The sequence below is a fragment of the Gadus morhua genome, chromosome 22 (assembly GCF_902167405.1).
Source record: "Gadus morhua chromosome 22, gadMor3.0, whole genome shotgun sequence".
NCBI classification, from domain to species: domain Eukaryota; kingdom Metazoa; phylum Chordata; class Actinopteri; order Gadiformes; family Gadidae; genus Gadus; species Gadus morhua.
This window is the reverse complement of record NC_044069.1, coordinates 12,239,821-12,258,852: the sequence shown is the minus strand read 5'-3', so window position 1 is coordinate 12,258,852 and position 19,032 is coordinate 12,239,821. Positions and strand designations below refer to the sequence as shown.

At 46.0% G+C, this 19,032-nt stretch overlaps 1 protein-coding gene across 1 annotated transcript; it reads left to right on the top strand.

Moving 5' to 3' along the window:
• The first annotated feature begins 686 nt into the window (after positions 1–686).
• Positions 687–17,641, top strand: LOC115536066 (brevican core protein). Its single transcript, XM_030347721.1, has 14 exons — positions 687–946; positions 5,433–5,509; positions 5,927–6,304; positions 6,697–6,871; positions 6,995–7,122; positions 7,520–7,813; positions 8,368–9,249; positions 9,409–10,671; positions 13,860–13,967; positions 14,603–14,761; positions 15,005–15,087; positions 15,516–15,660; positions 16,043–16,225; positions 16,890–17,641. The coding sequence occupies exons 1-14, from the start codon at positions 927–929 to the stop codon at positions 17,024–17,026; spliced, it is 4,032 nt and encodes a 1,343-aa protein (XP_030203581.1). The 5' UTR covers positions 687–926; the 3' UTR covers positions 17,027–17,641.
• The last annotated feature ends 1,391 nt before the right edge of the window (positions 17,642–19,032 follow it).

Genomic DNA, 19,032 nt, shown 5'->3' with positions numbered 1-19,032 from the left:
AGGATGCTCATGATTGTGATTATTTGCAAGGTGATTCCTCTTTGTGATTCCTCAAAAGGTTTTAAACCGGGTTTACGGCCGGGACTGTGAATTGCATCTAACAAAAAATATATTTGATGTCTAGGGCAAACTAGAAGAAACTGTAATTTGAAAGTAAATAATTTTAAAATAAAATAAAAACTTTAATCCAGCAGCCTGGGCCTATAAATTATCATAGGCAGTTTTGATACAAAAGTCAATATCCATACATCCAAAGTCAATTGAACAAAGTATGACCATACACTGAAGAGAGTGGGAATACAGAACGAAAATAACACATAAGACACATATCAGTAGGCATAGCCGCTCTCAGTTATCCCACCAGAATACCCATCGTTTCTCTCTCCAACCAGCGGGGCTGATCTGCAACATCCCCGCAGTAGAGCGCGTACCTGCGGGAGCCTCCGAGCCGATATCAGCGCCACCGCATTGACCCAAACTCTCCGTAGTGCTCGGTTCATTCCGAGGCGCACTGTGCGTCTCTCGTGTTAAGATGCAGTTAAACGTTATTGGCTGAAAGTACACAGTCACCGTCATCACTAAACAGCCTCACTGACATTAGTTATTTTCTAGATGTCACCACTCCCCCGCCCCCTTTTTGACTCAAGCATGCACTGTCTTCGTTCTGATTGTTTGGTGGGGGGTCCTAAGAAAGTGGGCTGTTCAGTGGTTCATATTTGGCTTCACTTTGGCGGAGGTCTCTCTTTCTCGACGTCCTCTGGAGCCGGCCGGACGCTGAAGTTCCCCTACCTGCGCAGAACACGTCGCCTGCACACTCGTGGTCGTCGACGTCGCAGTGCACTGAAGTCTACGCACTGCGCCAAGTTCACTGGAAACGGTCAACGGACAGAGAGAAACCTCACCAAAGATTGATTTCATCAGCTGAAATGCCTTTAAGGGGAATCCGGTAGGGTGACGCTTTCTTCAATCCATCATCTGCCTTGCCGTCTACTTTTGGTTATTTTCATTTGTGTCACGTAGTAGCCTATCTACTAACAAGTTCAAAGCTACTTTTGGCTATTAAAAAGTAATGATCCGAGTATTAATGAATAAATGAATTAACGAATTGCCTTGTCTTGGCTACTAAGGTCATGCATATTTTTTAAGAGCTATATTAGCCTTAGTTAACGGGCTCCAGAATGCATCCTACCTGTGTTAGCCTACTTCACTGCTCTTTTCCCCCTGCCACATCAATCTGTCAATCAGCCTGACCCGAAAGCAAATTGGCTGGCGGTTGTTTTTTGTGGGATCCAATGCACTGCAAACGCAAGATATCTTCAAGCGAACTAATTACGGATTTAGGTGAAGAAAATGTACTTATATAGACTACATATACATTGGGAATATGATAATAAAAAAACTCCTAATTCACTTAACATGGTAGCCTAGTTCATTCAGCAATATGGTACCAATACAATAACCATAAAATATTCCATTATACTTTGCAATGACTATATGTATCTAATTGTGTTGAATTGTATTATGAATGTGCCTTTCTGCCCTCTCTTTAAACAAGAGAGTTGAGCCACAGGCAAGTTTAAGAGCATTCCCCTGGCCCATGGTTTGACCTCAAGACCCATTGCAAGGTCATCACTAAAGGACAGAGTGAGAGTGGAGAAGAAGAATATATGACATATCTTATGTAATGGGGAAGGCAGAAGGTTTCCTTGTCCCGATGTGGTACCCTGCCACAGCCATTTTAAAATATAGCAATGGCAAAGTCTAAGAAAGGGATGCAGTGATTCATTCAGATATGTTTTTGAAAAAATGTCTTTGATTTCTGAGTTTTGCCACGTAGGTGATGTGAAAGCAGTAAATGGTTTACATGGTAGGACATATATCATAATTAGCTTTGCATCAATGGTCCGAATTATAAAAAATGTGATGATGCATGCAACATAAGGAAATGGAGTGGTTCTAATTAAGGATGCACCAATGAGCATTTGGTCAGGCATACTACAGATTTGAAAGTGATGAGTCGTGACTTTTCTCAACAGGACATGAGCCAGAACTCATTCAAGGAGTGTCCGATGATTATATTAAATATATCATACCCATTTTGCTTCGGCATTGGCTACCGTTAATAAAATAATGTCAATGGCTTCCTATCACAATGTAAGAGACGACAGGAAAGAAAAGTATTAATTGGAGGTCAGCAGATTCAAAATTTGAGATGGGCTAGGGTTAGGAGAGAATGGAACTCTTCCTCAGGAGAACAGGTGGCACAGTGGCTGTCCTGGGAAATGGAATAGAAATGTGCAGACAGTAGCACAGGGAGCTCTAGCCCCACAGTCCGCTGAGCCAGGTTCAGCGGTGAATTATTGTCCCACATAAGCCTGACCTGGCTAAACCGGGATCAGGAGTAATTTCCCTGGTCACTGCTACCTGAGGTAATTAGCTAAATCGACCTTGAAGCATACAATCGCCGCGCCCACCCACAAAGTTGTGGTACCACGCACAACTTAGCATTTAAATGTTTGTTTACCAAACACGAACCAATGGTTTTTGTTGTTTCTGTTTTAGTTTGGAACATTAGGCTTCATATTTAGAAGTTGTAACATATTATCCCCTAGGATTTTTCCGAATAGGTCTAGGTTTTCATTCCTTGTTTGTATAGCTGACCAGTATGACACCAAACTCCCTTAACTACCATGATTTCTGGTGGTTTTTCGTATATTTGGGTATATTCCGCACTGATAGCAGAGTTTTCTCGCTTGTCTTTACTCTTTTTGCTAATTAATAGCAGCGCAAAGCCATGGTGAAAATGAGTCCATGATAATAACGATGATTTGATAGAGGAAGATGGCAAAAAGCCATTGCCAAGCCTTGATCTGCCGTCAACTGCTGTTGGATCAACACACACTGTGGTTTTCAGCCCTGCTTTCATGACAATTATACCATTTGAAACATTTCTACTGACAGTATCTTAATGTGACCTTTACTATACCCTACCAGGGCTTCTCTTTGGCCCTTTTCTTAGTGGTTTTAAACTTCTCTTTTCATCCTTGAAAAGAGAGAAGGATAAACGCAGAAGAGAAAATTAAAAAAAAAAGCAAGCGTGCCTGTGCCATGTCCTTTAATTTTCCCTAAGGGATTTTGTGTATGCAAGTCTCTCCGGAGTGAATGGCCAGCATGCAGCTGTCCTACTTGCCCACTGCCTGTCTTTGTGAGCAGCTATCCAGTCAAGAATACTAATAGTCATGCCCAAATCGTGGAGTGACCCAGCTGGCTTGGAAACAGATTCACATTTATTCAACCTCCGAACAACGCCATTTAAGATAACCATGAAGTGTGTGCTGCGTTTGTGCTCGATCCCCCCGCTCCCTCAATTTATTATCAGCCATGCATTTCTGATACAGTTGGAGTTCTGTTCAATGATTCTGTGTTTATTATACAACTCTTTTTAGGTAATCTCATTTTATTCACACTGAGATTTGTGTCAATGACAGCTCTCTCACTCAGTCACACACACCCACACTCACACCCACAAATGCACGCACGCACACACCCACGCACACAAACACAAACACACACACACACACACACACACACACACCATGCACTCATACCCGCATGTACACATGCACACACACAGACACACAAACGTTTACAGCACCTCCTCTGTGCTGTATTCCCCAAGGCTTCTTTCACTATGAAGAGTGTGAGTTAGATTCATGATTTAGACTTCTGGTTGTCTGCTTTTGTTACGAGCAGCAGTCAAAGACCTAGCTGTCTGAAAAAAAGAAATAAACCCTTAACCAAGATCTCTACCTAATAGCTGAAACAAATCCAACAGGAAAAGCGGTAGTGGAACATAGCTCTGACTTGGTTAACCCATTTCATGGAAATAAAAGTCGCCTAAGTATAACCTCCGGTGTCGCTAACCTCCGGTGTCGCTAACCTCCGGTGTCGCCCTCCATGCGTTCCAGTGGCGAGGGCGTGTAGGAGGAAATGGCCCGGTCGCAGTGGCACATCACAGCTGGACCAGCAGGCCCCCTTCCCCACAAACACACCCCCACACTGAACGATCACAGCTTCATTACAAGCACATCACGATCCCTTCCCACTGTGTGCGATCACTGCACTTTTTAAAACTCACTGAGCAGCATATTCTTCCGAGAGCGCTAGATGGTTGGTAGCCCGTGAGTCGCTTCTGCGATGCGGGCACCGCCGCTGGGTGCGGTGGTCTGAGGTCAGTGTCTGGGCGGTCTCCCGTGCCAGGGGGGGGGGGGGGGGGGGGGGGGCTGGTGATGGGTGACGGGGCGCTGGCAGGAGGCCTGCGGGGAAGACCAGACTTGTCATTAGCTCGCAGCGGTGATGAACAGTCTGTGGTGAGACGGCTGTGTGTGTGTGTGTGCGTGTGTGTGTGTGTGTTGTGTGTGTGCGCGCTCCAAGCCTTCCCCTCCTTGAAAGCCAGCGGGAGCGTTGCCTGTTTTCCACGTTTATATTTTCTCTTTCTTTTTTGTACGCTGGCTTTCTTCATCGTTTTCAGGAGTCTTGTGTGTAATGGTTAAATTACAGGCGGTTTTGTGTTCTATGTTAAGCCAGGGTTTACGTTGTGCGCCAATGTATAGCAAAGCTACTGGATTTCAATCATTGATTTAGTTATATTCATATACATTTGCGATTTCTTCTTTTCAGTAAAAGCCTGTAATGTTTTTTATTCTATTTTAGCCAATATTTGTCCAAATATTATCCAGACCTTTTTTTTTTATAATCTAGCCTACTAACCTATGGCTGTTAATTGAAAGACATTACATATATATTAACACCCCTTACCACAATTTACAATGGGATTACTTGCTTTAGAGGGAAATAGTTGTAAAACAGTGGATATTCAGTGGCTGCAGTGCTTATACACAACCAAATGGAAAAAACAGAAGCAAGCCAAACCAGGACACTAAACAGTTCATCATTACTCATCAAGGGAATCGGCTATTTTTACAGTCCAGCCCCTGTTGCATATTCCTACGGATGAATTGAATGGTTGATTCTATACCACCTGTTGCTAATCGACCAGATCAAAGAGGAGAGGACTGATGGGAACTGTTGAATCAGCATGGCAACAGTCTCTACAAAGGGTTGTGTGGGCTACACAGTGACCATCGCACAGGAAAAACTTTTCGGCAAAAACCAACAGTGTTTGGACGACTGCCTCACAGGACATGACAGAAAGCCTGTCTACCGCTTATGATCTAACCGTTCCCATTTAAGGAAATAAAATGTAACGTTGGGCCACGTTTAACCATGTGTGATGGATAAAACCCACAATAGGCCCAGGGTGTATTTAGTCGTCTGTTACTTTATTCAGGTTTCTATTTTTTTTTCCTTCTTCTAGAAATCTCGGGAGATTTCCGCCCCTGTTTAAAGCTTTAATCCTTTTTCCTCCGTAGATTTGCCCAGCTTCTACCAATCTTCTGCGCACTCTGCCAGCTCACCACAGCCTTCCCAGCCACCCACTATGCCCAAGGTAGTTATATCCCTGCTTTTATTATTTCTTAAGGTTATCATCTCTTGCGTGTAGGGAATAACATCCTTCATTCTATTGGACGTGTCGTAAAAAACACAATATTGACTGCGCTGGCCTCTGAGAAAGAGAGAAAGATCAATATCTATATCTGCTACATGGTTAAATTTATTGCCCCACCGCAGTGAATCACGTCTCCTCCCCCCTTCTCCTCCTCCCTTCTTCTCCTCCCTTCTCCTCCTCCCTTCTCCGCCCTTCTCCTCCCCCACTCTCCTCCTCCCTTCCCCTCCCTTCTCCTCCTCCCTTCTCCTCCTCCCTTCTTCTCCCCCATTCTCCTCCTCCCTTCTCCTCCTCCCTTCTTCTCCTCCCTTCTTCTCCCCCATTCTCCTCCTCCCTTCTCCTCCTCCCTCCCTCTCCCAGACCACGGCCCCAAGCTCCAGGTAGACATCCCCACCCCGGCGGTCTTCTCCGTCCCGCTGGGCAGCTCCATTGCCATCCCCTGCTCCATATCCACCACGACCTCCGACCCTTCCCCGTCCCCCGCCCTGCCCCCCCGGGTCAAGTGGACCCTGGTGGCGGGCGGCGTGGAGACGGAGATCCTGGTGGCGCGGGGCGAGAGGGTGAAGGTCAACGAGGCGTACCGGGACCGGGCGGCGCTGCTCAACTACACGGCGTCCCCTCTGGACGACCTGACGCTGTGGCTGGGCGAGCTGCGCGCCAGCGACAGCGGCCACTACCGCTGCGAGGTCCAGCGCGGCCTGGAGGACGCCAGCGACTTCGTGGAGCTCAAGGTCAAAGGTGACTCAAGGGCGATCCCCCCCCCCCCTGTTGTGTTACTGCGTTGGTCTTCTAGGGGCTAATGGACTGCGTCTTAAAGAGGACATTTGCTTGAATATGACTCCATTTTAAATGGTTCTACTGACCACAAACCACGGGCTCGTTCTTCGAACACGGGTGCGTTTATATGGACGTGAAATCATTTCAGTTGTTTCTATCGGACACGTTTCTTAAAGTATCTATCCATTATTTCTTCCATACATACTCGTTTTTTTTTAACGATTCATAGAATATCACTTAATCTAACTTCCTCCACTGCGTACCCAGTACTTGCGGCTCTAAGTGTAGGGGTGCACATGTGTGTGCATGTGTGCGTGGGTTCATGTTTATGTTGGCTTTCCATCTCCGTCCAGGCGTTGTGTTCCACTACAGAGAGGCATCTGGCCGCTACGCCTTCTCCTTCCAGCAGGCGCAGAGGGCATGTGAGGACATCGGAGCCCACATGGCAACTCCAGACCAGCTGCTGGCTGCTTATTATGATGGCTATGAGCAGTGTGACGCCGGCTGGCTGGCCGACCAGTCCGTCAGGTAACACTAACAAACAGCCTCTGAGTTAGTGTCCGCCACCCCAGCCCAAACATTACTGTTATGTTACTTTCCTGGTGGTCATTGATTTTTTTTATGTATTCTTTGTTATTGTTCTTTTTCCAGGTATCCCATCCAGGTGCCTCGGGAAGGTTGCTTTGGGGACATGGACGGAAAACCGGGAGTAAGGAACTATGGGACCATAGATCCAAAGGACCTCTATGATGTGTACTGTTATGTGGAGCAGATTGATGGTAAGGGATGGTTCTTCACTGCCATTTCAGGATAGGACAGACAGGCGTCTATTTAATGTACTTTCCTGTCATGACAATGAACCGGTGTCCCATGTCATGCCATAGCAGATAGTATCATATAGATAGTAGAGAGATTTGGTTTCTTTGGTTTCTTTATATTAATGGGGCTGTGAATCTAGCATCTTTCAGCTTTTGCTTGGTGAGATGTCTTGATCTTAAACATACAGATTTATATGAATCCATATAGCCAAACAATTACCCATGTCATATACTGGTGAAATGAAATAAAAAATAATGAAAAAAATGATACATACATAAACACATAAAATGTGTCTGTGTGTGTGTGTGTTTCCTTGCGTGCGTGCGTGCGTGCGTGCGTGCGTGTGTGTGTGTTTAGGGGAGGTGTTCCACGACCCTCTCCCCCAGGCCCTGTCCTACGAGGGGGCGCGGGCCTACTGCCAGCGGGCCGGGGCGGCGCTGGCCTCCACCGCCCAGCTGTACGCGGCCTGGAGCGACGGGCTGGACCGCTGCAGCCCCGGCTGGCTGGCCGACGGCAGCGTGCGCTACCCCATCCTCACCCCCAGGGAGCGCTGCGGGGGACCCCAGGCCGGGGTGAAGACCCTGTATCGCTTCACCAACCAGACAGGCTTCCCAGAGCGCTCTGTCCTCCACGACGCCTACTGCTTCCGAGGTCAGCCTTTCCCCCCCGTGTCTAAGTACTGCTTGGTACGGTGCCAGGTTAAAGGGCGGGGCAATTATTACGATTTCGATCTCCAAACTATTTATTTTTGTATATTTCTTAAGCGTTTTGTAGAAGAACAGCTGGATACATATTTCTGTTTGGACATTTTGTGTATTTTTTGAGGGGACATTTCTCTATTACAAAGTGTTTTTTTGGAGAGAAAGGTTGAATAATGAAACTAAATAAATCGTTTGAATAATCGTGATTTCAATATCGACCAAAATAATCGCGATTATGATTTGTATCCATAATCGAGCAGCCCCACCAGGTTATATGAATCAAGCTGGTTCTGTTACATTTTTTCTAGTATCAGCCAACAGACCCTTTTCACAGAGCAGTCGCCCTAGGAAACACAGGTCACATGGTACTTGGTCAATGTGGGTTTTCTTCTCTAGTTTAGTCTGCCATCCGTGCGGACCCCGTACATTAAAGCAGCAGACCCATCATTACTGTCATGAGCGACACCTGTTTACATTCCCCACTCTGAACCTACCCTTCTGCAGCTCTCGGCGACGTGCAGACCGACTCTCCACCCGACTACGCGGCCACGGAGCCCGAGGACATGGGCCAGGACGTGGTGGTCCTCCTGCGGCCCGTGGAGGAGCTGCAGCTCAAGCAGCAGTACGACCACAAGGAGCGAGAGGCTCAGAGCGCGCTGGAGTCCCTCCCCATCTCCCCGGAGCCGACCGTCCAGGGGCGATCCCTGGCACCGGGCGACGCCGAGACCACGCGCCTCCTCAACACCACCTCCCTGAAGGAGCTCCTCCCGCCCTTTTACAAGACAGGGAACGATTCTACGACCACCACCACCGCCGCCGCCGCCACCTCGACACCGGTGCCTGCTACCGGCGCCACCGCAGACGATACTGACCGTCCCCTTTGGTCCAGCACACTGTGGCCTGACGGCGATAATGTGACGGATACCAGCCACAACGCCAGCAACGGCCTTTACCAAGCGGAGCTGGAGGAAACCGTCCAATCGCTGGAGTACCCCGAGCCGTCGTACGAGCCTCACAGGCATTACCAGCCGATGCCAGATGTCAATCTGGAAGAGCATCAGTCTCAGCTGTCAGATGGCTCCAAGCATTTCCAGCCGATGCCCGAGACCAACTTGGACGTGGAGGAACGCTCGGAAGGTAACGACAGCAGTCCAGACGTCGACCAGAGGGAAGAGGCGGTAGCCTCCGTTGTCCCGTCCACGACCCTGGTGCTTGATTTGAACCTGGAAGAGACCGAACGAACGACCGAAAGGCAGCAAGCGTCCTCATCGAGCCGGCCCACAGGAGAGGTAGCAGGACGCGTGCTTCTGACCTCCACCGGGTCTCCGACCAGGGAGTCCACCTCCCTGTGGTTCCCCGACGAAGGGTCGGCCGAAGATTCTCAAGGTACGATAAGAACGCTGTTTAATCAAATACGTGGTGAGGGAAGGTTTGGCAAGGTTTTACACAATAGTATAAAAATATGGTTAATACATTGATAAAGCCGTGTTGTGATCTAAAAGTCTCCTCTTGTGCAATTCCAACTGTGTTGTGGCTTTTCTCCAGAAAACGTCTCTGATGGACAAAACACCAGTTCAATGGCATCAACCATCGTGCCAGTAGCCTTCACCTCACCCGTCTCTTCGACTCACCTCGCCCCGTCCTCCGCCACAGTGGTGGTCACTCCAACTGACCTCCCATCTGAAGGCCCAGGAGCAACCCTCTTGTCTCCTCCGGAGGTCTCTGAGGCCGGGCTCCCTCAGGTGGTGTACTCCGCGGTCGTCAACCCCTGGGAGATCTCAACCAGTCAGGAAGGCAGCGGGAGCTCAGAATACGACGATCTGATGGGGGCCACCTCCGCCTCCAACACCATCAATGCGACCACCACCACCACCACCACCGCCAGCACCAATGCAACCACCACCAATGCGACCAGCACCATTGCGACCACCACCAATGCGACCACCACCAATGCGACCAGCACCATTGCGACCACCACCAATGCGACCACCACCAATGCGACCAGCACCATTGCGACCACCACCATTGCGACCACCACCAATGCGACCACCACCAATGCGACCACCACCAATGCGACCACCACCAATGCGACCACCACCACAACCACCACCTCCACCTCCAACACCACCAATATAGTCATCACAGCCACCGCCCCCACCACCACCACAACACAGGAGGCGCATCCCACCGGAGCGGTGTCGTCTGTGGGCAGCACCGTCCACGAAACAGCCGTGAGTTCCACTGAGACTCCAGAGAGGAAGGTCAACGGCGCCCGACAGACCGCCGGCCCCACTGCAGCGGTCCCCCGCGGGGAGGCCGGGGCCGACCCGACGTCGGCCTTCACAGGGGCCCCCACAGCGGGACCCCGGGCCGCACTCCGGGAGCTCGGGTCCACCTCCACACCGAGCGACACCTCCCCGGAGGACGAAGAGCTGGCCGGCTTCCCCATCAACACCCAGAGCCCCGGCAGGACTCTCCCCCAGGCCACCTCCACGGCGCAGGAGTCCCCGCTGGCCCCCGAACACAGCAGGGAGGCGCCCTCTCTCTTCTCCGTGGTGACCCGAAAGGTCCCCGGGGACGGCGAGCAGTTCAGCATGTGGTCGAACACGCGGAGCCCCGTGGCGTCGACGCCGGCCAAGGTTTCCCGCAAGACCCCCGGGCCGTCGCCGCCATCGCCGCAGACGACCACGTTTCTGCCCCCCGTGAACCAAGGGCGGGTTGACGAGCAGTTCATGCTCACGCAGCCGCCCACACTGCTCATCTTGCCCAATGAGAGGGCTGCTGTGGGCAGCGCAGGGAACCCCTCAGGTAACGTTGAAGCCACTCTTATCAGTCTAACTACCCTGCTCTCTTGTTATTCGATTCAATGATTCCCTTCCAAAAAAATCATGCCCGGTCCAACCCCCCTTTGCTTGGCTCCCTGTCTAAACTCTCTGATTGACTTGCTCCTCTTCGTCTTCCTCAAACCCTCCTCCTCCTTCTCCTCCAGCGTTGGCCTCCCTTTTTTCGTGCTTTTTTTCTTCGGCGTCCTTCGATGCATTCACCCCCCTGACTCGCTACACGCTCCTCCCTATTTACTTTGAAATACTCTGCACCTCTTCTCCGTTTGACACCCACAACCCCACACTACTCCTCCACTCCCCCCCAACCACCAAGACCTGCACAAGTTACACAAGCCATGTCTATTTGTGCTTGATGTCTTCTTCTTTTTTCTTACTCAAAGATTGACTTCTATGAAGTTCTTACCAGGAATGTCTGTTGCGTTATTTACCCCCCCCCCCCCCCCCCCCCGAGTCAAATGGTACTGGTGATGCCATTCACATTTCAAAGTATCTCGCCTGTTTCAACTGAATTTAACTGAATCTCTGCCAGGTCCGGCTGAATGTTTGCGTACCTGAGATTACAACCTTTGAATGAATCCCCCCCCCCTTCCCAAAAAAAGCCAATATTTTTTCTGAAGCAATCTGTATATAGCCAGCCTGACACAACCAGAATATTACGCAAATGCGTATCAGCAAAATGCGTATTAGTCCGGAACCTCTCACTTCATTTTAGATATCCAAGGGGCGTTCAACAAACCAAAATGCCCCTGGATGCATTGGATAGACCTACAACTAATCAGAGCAACAAAACGCTGGACAAATCAACGGCAGCCATCTTGTTTCTCTATGAAACTGCCTAAACACCGCTCCCATAGGGCGTACCTCTGTACAGTCATGTATGAAACCCACCCCCCGGGATTGGCCTAACCCGGTCTACTGTAAACTTGTCTGAACGGGTGGGGGGCCAGAGCAAACAAAACATGAGCTTGCAGATTTGTCTGGTTCCCAGGCTAGCATATAGCTGCAGAAAGGACTCAAAACTTGAATGTCACTGTGTTGATCAATGCAATTGCACAATGTTTTTAGATAATACTGTGAATGGGTATACAATATCAATTGTTAGTTTAGATAATAAACGTAGGCTTTGGCTCTGTAGTGACCATTATGTTTCTTACTTAGTGAAGTGCTACTGTCGCTTAACAAAACAGTATCAGAAATACAATCAAATTGTCTTTAAAAAATGACTTTGAATGATATTACGTTATTTAATGAAAAAAACAACTGTGAGCAGCAGGATTTCTGCAGATCTTCTGCCTTGTGATTGCTGTAGACCTAGATATTTTCTTTCGAACTCCAACCAGTAAAATACCCCAGAGACAGGTTGCAAAAAAAACTGAAGGGGTGGCACTGTGGCAGCTTTCTATTTTATCTAGAATATACAAAAAAAGATGATATGATATAGCTTCAGAACATGACTGTGAACATGACTTTGACTACTTGTATTTGTTGGATGGCACATGCAATCATTTTAGATAATGCTGATATTCTAATGCACAAATCCTGATGGTTATTCATTATTAATTAGAAAGCACACAATATCTTGTTTGTTGCACAAAAAAAGGTCAGTTGTTCTCAATTAAACTTCAAGAAATTATTAAATGAATGACTGTGTTGGTGTTAGGTCTGTAGTCTTTGTATAGGGTTATACGCTGAAGCTCATCGCGCTGGTTTGCTTTCTCCACTATAAAGCATAAAACAGGCAGTTAATACATTTTTAATAAATTATTTAGGAGCACTTTAAAGCTTTAAGACAAAGCACTATAGTTTAAAAGTGATCCTAGTTTATCCTGAAGTCATGGGGTGCCAGGCAGTGTTTGATGTTATAATGGTAACAGCAGGAAGAGGTGGAACAATGCACCCTTTCATTGTTACAGGAAAGCTTTCCACCAACACCAAGCCCAGAGAACAAACCTAATGTTCCACTTTGTTCCACTCGTGTATCCTTATTCGCATGTCGCAAACACGTTTAGATGATATCAAATTAAATTAAGATTTTAAATGTAGGCCTGTATTTCAAAAAAAGAAAGTTTAGTAATTTTTTGTGTGAATAGACTCATTACCTTCTATAGCAGCCAGCAGCTTCCCATTAGCTTGAGTCATTGCATCCGGAACGGGAACGCCGTTGACTGGCACTCTGAACAATGCCCTTAATCCGCCTCATCAGCGGTGTTTGCGGAATAGGAATTATCGCTCAATGCACATTGTGACTGCTCTGCCTCGATCCCCTCTTCCTCCTCTGAGTGGAGGCTAATGCTGCTGCTGCTGCTGCTGATGATGATGATGATGATAATGATGATGAATTTCAATCAGAAGATTTGGATTTTTTTCCGGAGCAACACTTTCAATTGAGTGGAAAAGGAATGTCTCTATTATTTAGACGATAGTTAAAATGAGACACAATCAAAGCCTAAAGATGGTGATATAAGAGGTTATGGCAGATTAAAGGTTGGATGAGATCGACAATTTTAAACATTATCCTGTCACCTTAAACTCTTTAGCCAATCGTAGTTTACATGACAAACAATTGTTTTGTTGTAACTTAATGTTAGGATTTGACTATGTTTGACACTATTTGTATAGTGTAGACCAGGGGTCACCAACACAGTGCCCTCAGGCCCCAGGGCGCCCGCAGGGACCATGGGAGGAGCCGCAGGCCTGTTCTAAACATAGCACAACTCATTCTTGAACAACTCTTGCCCACCTTTTTTAAATCATTGTCAATAATTATTGTGAGAAATCATTAATATGATCAGTGTCTTCACATAGATGAGTATCATTCATCATTAATAATAATATATAACTATGTGCAAACTGAGCAAATTTGTTATTTCAGAAGAGTGTATCAAACTGGGTTCCCTTCGTATGACTCAGTACCCATGAAGTAGCTCTCTGGTTCAAAAAGGTTGGTGACCGCTGGTGTAGACTGTACAAAATATCGAAATTGTATGAATGACTAAAAAAAGTTATGGAGTTATAGAGACATAAGATAGGGCATATTTCCCTATACCCCACTGACATTCTCTCAAAACAATACGATGAACCAATAGGCTGGGGAGTTGTGAAAATGTGCTCTTGAGTCTTCTTTAAAAAACAACAACATTGTGCATGTTTTAGATGCATGTCTGCTGGACCCCTGTCTCAACGGGGGGACGTGTGTGGATCACAGCGGCCGCGTCCAGTGCCTCTGTCTGCCCAGCTATGGAGGGGACTTCTGCCAAACCGGTAAGCTATGTTCAAAATGTGAAAATACCATTAGAGATGTTAAAGGCGCTGTAAGGCCGTCCGATTCGAGTCGTTAGGAGAGAGAGCACAAAAGACAGTTTATAAGCTGAAAACAGCCCAAAATATCTCCCCTCTATCTCTGCCTCCTCCCTCCCTATGGTTCTCAGTCATTAAGATATGTTGCACTTTATTGAGCTAAGGCCATTTCTTACAAGTTACACCCCTGAAAAATGCTCTTAAACCATACCTACAGCACCAACTCTCACTGCTACTTACAGTATATATTCCCATTGCAATACAGTGCTTACTGTGGAATATATACACTGATGTCTAATTATTCCAGAAAATCAATATGATTTGACTGCTTTGTTTTAGTGGTCAAATCAACCTCCTATAGGAGGATGTAGATGCTTTGTGTGATTAACATGACATTAATTATCGTTTATTAATATATCTGGGGCTTGCACCGTTAAAGCTCCAAATTTAAATAAACAAATATGAAATGCATGATATAATATGTAATGTAATGTAATACACATGTTTTAATCCATATATATTAAATCGACATCATGTCTAAAGGGGGGCCTGTCTCACCCTCTGCCTACCCGGTCTCTCCCTAACCTCTGACCTCCCAGACGTGCACCGGTGTGAGCCGGGCTGGGATAAGTTCCAGGGCTTCTGCTACCGCCACTACGGCCAGCGTCTGAGCTGGGAGGTGGCCGAGCTGCACTGCCGCATGGCCGGGGCCCACCTGGTGTCCATCATGAGCCCCGAGGAGCAGACCTTCCTCAACAGTAGGTGGCACAGGGCCACCGCTGATGAGTCATGTGTTGCTGCCCATGTGATGATTGTTGTCGGTTAGGTTGGCTCTCTTATTTAGTCCGAGATGCACTGCTGTGAGTGCGGTCGCTTCTGGCTGTTGGCGATTCTTTATATTAGAATAATGTGGAGGAGGGATGTGGCGCGGGAGGATTTAAAGACAATAAAAACAAAGCAAACCCAAAAGTAAGAAAGTCACCCCCTTGTCATCTCCCCAGGTAAATACGAAGAGTACCAATGGACCGGGTTGAATGACAAGACCATCGAAGGAGACTTCCGCTGGTCTGATGGAAACCCCCTGGTGAGACGAGAGAGCAGCAGTGCAACGTTCAATTAAAAAGTGGTGGTTGACTTAATACTGAACACATTAAGACAACCACCTCAATGTATTTAAATACTTCTTAGTTAATATACATAAACAAAGAAGTGACAGATCTGTTTTTTAAAATAACCCTTTTTCAAATAGAAAGCCAACACAATGAGTGGTCAGGTGAAAGCATACATTTTCATGGTCCTTTTGTAAAGATCTAACAGTATGAAAAATAAAAGCGCTTTGATTTTATGTTCCCTCTGCTCAGCTCTTTACGTAGGAAATAAAAGAATTGGGCTTTCATGTTCCCTCTGTAAATCTCTATGAGTAGGAAAATAAAATTGCTTGTTTCATGTTCCCTCTGTACATCTCGGAGTAGGAAAATAAAAGCGCTTTGTCCTCATTTTCCCTCTGTACAGCTCTATGACAACTGGCACAGAGGGCAGCCAGATAGCTACTTCCTGTCCGGGGAAGACTGTGTGGTGATGATGTGGCACAATGGTGGACGATGGAGCGACGTGCCGTGTAACTATCACCTGGCATACACTTGCAAGAAAGGCACCAGTGAGTGACCTTTTCTCCCTTAAGGAACCTTATGACTTAAGTTGCGTTCACATTAAACTGAAGGTCATTTGTAATGTCATGTATGTCAGGCGTTTTATCGCAGCAGAGTCATCGTAAGGGGTAACACAGACAGGTATATGTCATAACGTTAATTACAGACACTGGCACGCCTACACACAGATTAATTTATTGAGCTACACCTGTTCTGAACCCACTACTCCGCCTAGTCCATGTAATAGGTATCTCTGTGCTTACTCCGATATTTCGTCCAATATCCTAGAGTGCCAGATCAGAACGGATCGCATCTTTTGCTTTGGGATCTTTGGGATCTTTGGGATCTTTGGGATCTTTCCTAAGTGCTCTCGCCCCTCCCCCCCGACAGCGCTGTGCGGCCCACCGCCTAAAGTGAAGAACGCCTCCATTTATGGACGAGTGGTGCAGAGGTACCAGACGGGGGCGTCCGTGCGCTACCACTGCGCCGAAGGCTTCCGGCAGAGGAGATACCCCCTGGTCAGCTGCCTGTCAGGGGGCGTGTGGGAGGAGCCTCGGATCCAATGTGTCCCAGGTAAGCCTTAGGCCACGCCTCCAACTGGACCAGGAAGAAGAATAAACAACCCAGAAGACGAGTCCTTCAAAGGGGACATATTATATCACCAGGTGTGCGATGATGGATGGATCAGTCTACCAGCCAAGCCAGGGGACTGTAGCAAATGTTGCTCATCTATCCGTCATACATCTAGGTGGACATGCCAACTTGCGTCAGAAGAGGCAGATTTTCAATACGACTTGTAACACCTAATCACACTCGCATCTAGTGGGATAATATTTCACCTTTAATGTTAGACAAAAACCAAGTCCAAGACAGTTGGAGATAACTCTACACAAACAATCACATTTAAAATTCGAAAAAATGTGCCTTATTAAATCAGTTTGTTTTTGGCAGCTTATTAATAATGCTGTTGTGAGGTGTATAGTTGTACAGTTGTTATTGAGACTATCATAATGATGATTTTGAGGAATATCCATGATTATACAAAGTGAAATCTGCAGTTCAGTGAATGAGACCTTGGAGACAGAAGGGCGGGCTCTAGCAGCTCATTATTCAATCGGAACCGTCTGCGGTTATTGTGTAATGGTAATCCTGTTCATAGTTTGCAACCATTCATAGTTATTATTTAGTAATATACGTTTTATCTGGTTTTAAACTGTAATAACCTTTCTTGTTGTAGTCGGTGGGAGGATGTTGGAGGCAGCGGGTCACATCTATTCATCCACCGGAGTGATGTTCGCGGCTGTCCAAGACGATGTTGACGATGAAGCCACAACGACAGAGGCGTCGCCACAGTATTGGGACATCAAGTTTTAAACCGACAACTGCTTTAGAGCCCATCTTTTTGATTGTGCATTGACATATGCTATAATGACGCTTCCAAACAAAACATAAGCAGTAAGCAGTTAGACCACCGTTTTGTAATGCTGAGACATGTTGTTCTTAACTGAAAAAAAAAAAGGAGCTGGGTTTTTTATACTTTCTACTGATTTCTACTTTGTGAAATTGGATACACCCATCCAAGGAAACCCTGCTGTGTCCAAAGCAATAAGATGATGTTGCACCTAGTGCCCTTCGCCACTAGATGGTACTATTGCGCCATAGAACCCTTGTACGTCTACTGAATAATTTGGTTGATCGTGTTGAATTAGAAATATTTTCAAACCGATGAATTTAAAGGTGGATTTAGAGTAGGCTATTATTCAAAACAGAAAACAAAATGTACAACCTGTAGACCTATTATGTTTTTATATTCAGCCGATGGTTCTTAGCTAGACACGCATAAGAAACACAACAAATCAAAACCGTCAATACTTTTCCTATCATTTGTTGTGGGGAACCATTGCCGACACAGCTTTGTCCATCAACTTTATGTTATAATAAAGTTCTGTAGGACAGCGCGGTGATTAAAATACATTTCTTAAACCATAACAGTTTCATTTCCTTTTTCTTATTCGAGAATCACATCATTAGTGGTAGGACCAGGTCCATATATATCTGCATATAGCATGTACAATGTGGATAGGAGTCTAAATTGTGTGCGTGGCCTATCACATACCAAGAGATGGCGGCCATCTTGTTCATTCGATTGGTCTGCCAACTAGTGACTCACCTGCCTTTGCCAACAATCTTTAGTACATTCGGTAGACCTATACATCTTCTTCAGGTGAGCATGTATTGGTATCTTAAATATTATTACCCATAACCCAAGCGTTATTTGAGTTAAACCTAAACATTTTTTTGTTCTTTCATTAGCCAATCACAAACCATTTCAGTTACACAAAAATATTTTGTATTTGACTATCATTGACTGTATTGTAGCATATTTATTTCTTGCTAAACTTTTCTTGAATAATCCCATCATCTTCATTCATGCTCATCGAGGTCAGAAATAAGCTAACTTTCATATGGCGCCTGGTCCATCTTCCTCCTTCCAATGCTGCTTGCATCGATAATTCGTTTGTCATTTAAAACCAAACATGGTTTGCAGGCACTATAACTTCTCCTAGCCAGCCTAAGACTATCCAAAACGGGCAGGGCCCATAATGTACAGTTTAATAAATTCCTTTCCCCCTCTGTCCTTGATGTGTTGTTGCATAATCTAGTGTGTAGGTAGTACTGAAGATATGCTGAAATACATACAAGATTATATCGCTCGGGATTCTAAAACGCCGCCAGGTGGCATTAAAGAGCCGTTAACAAAAAGTGTTAATGACGCACTATGCACATCAACTTTATTCATAATTAAACACCAAATACAATGTAACTTTTATTTAATAGTTCAAGTAATAGTTATAGTGTATTTAGTAGTATAGTGAATTATTTATTCAAAGAATAATTATAAAAGAAAAAAAAAATCACAATTTGAAAGGAGGTCATGATTTAAAATGAATAAAATTGGCTGACAATAAATACAAACAATTGAAAGTACCCTATGTTGTACCCGATGGTGTCCTCTGCTCTGGGCAAATAACCTTCTTTTCTATTTCTTGATTTAAAAAATATATATATAAAACTTATAACTTATATTATTTTTGTACAAAATGTAGATGCTTATGAATCCGTTGCAAAGCTATGTTTACATATGCATTCATACAACTCGAAAGTATCAGAAATAAAGTTATTGTAATTAATCGTCTCCTCGAACAGAGACGCTTTACAAAAACGGGGACATTTCTACTGTATTTGCAATTATACACAAGCCTCCACCATGCATTAAGAATAGATCATGGCCCATGTTTGGAAAACAGCCATGTGACCCAGGGCTCCAGCACAGCGGCTGTCAGCGATAGGCCCCGACGTCTACAGCGCATTAACGGATT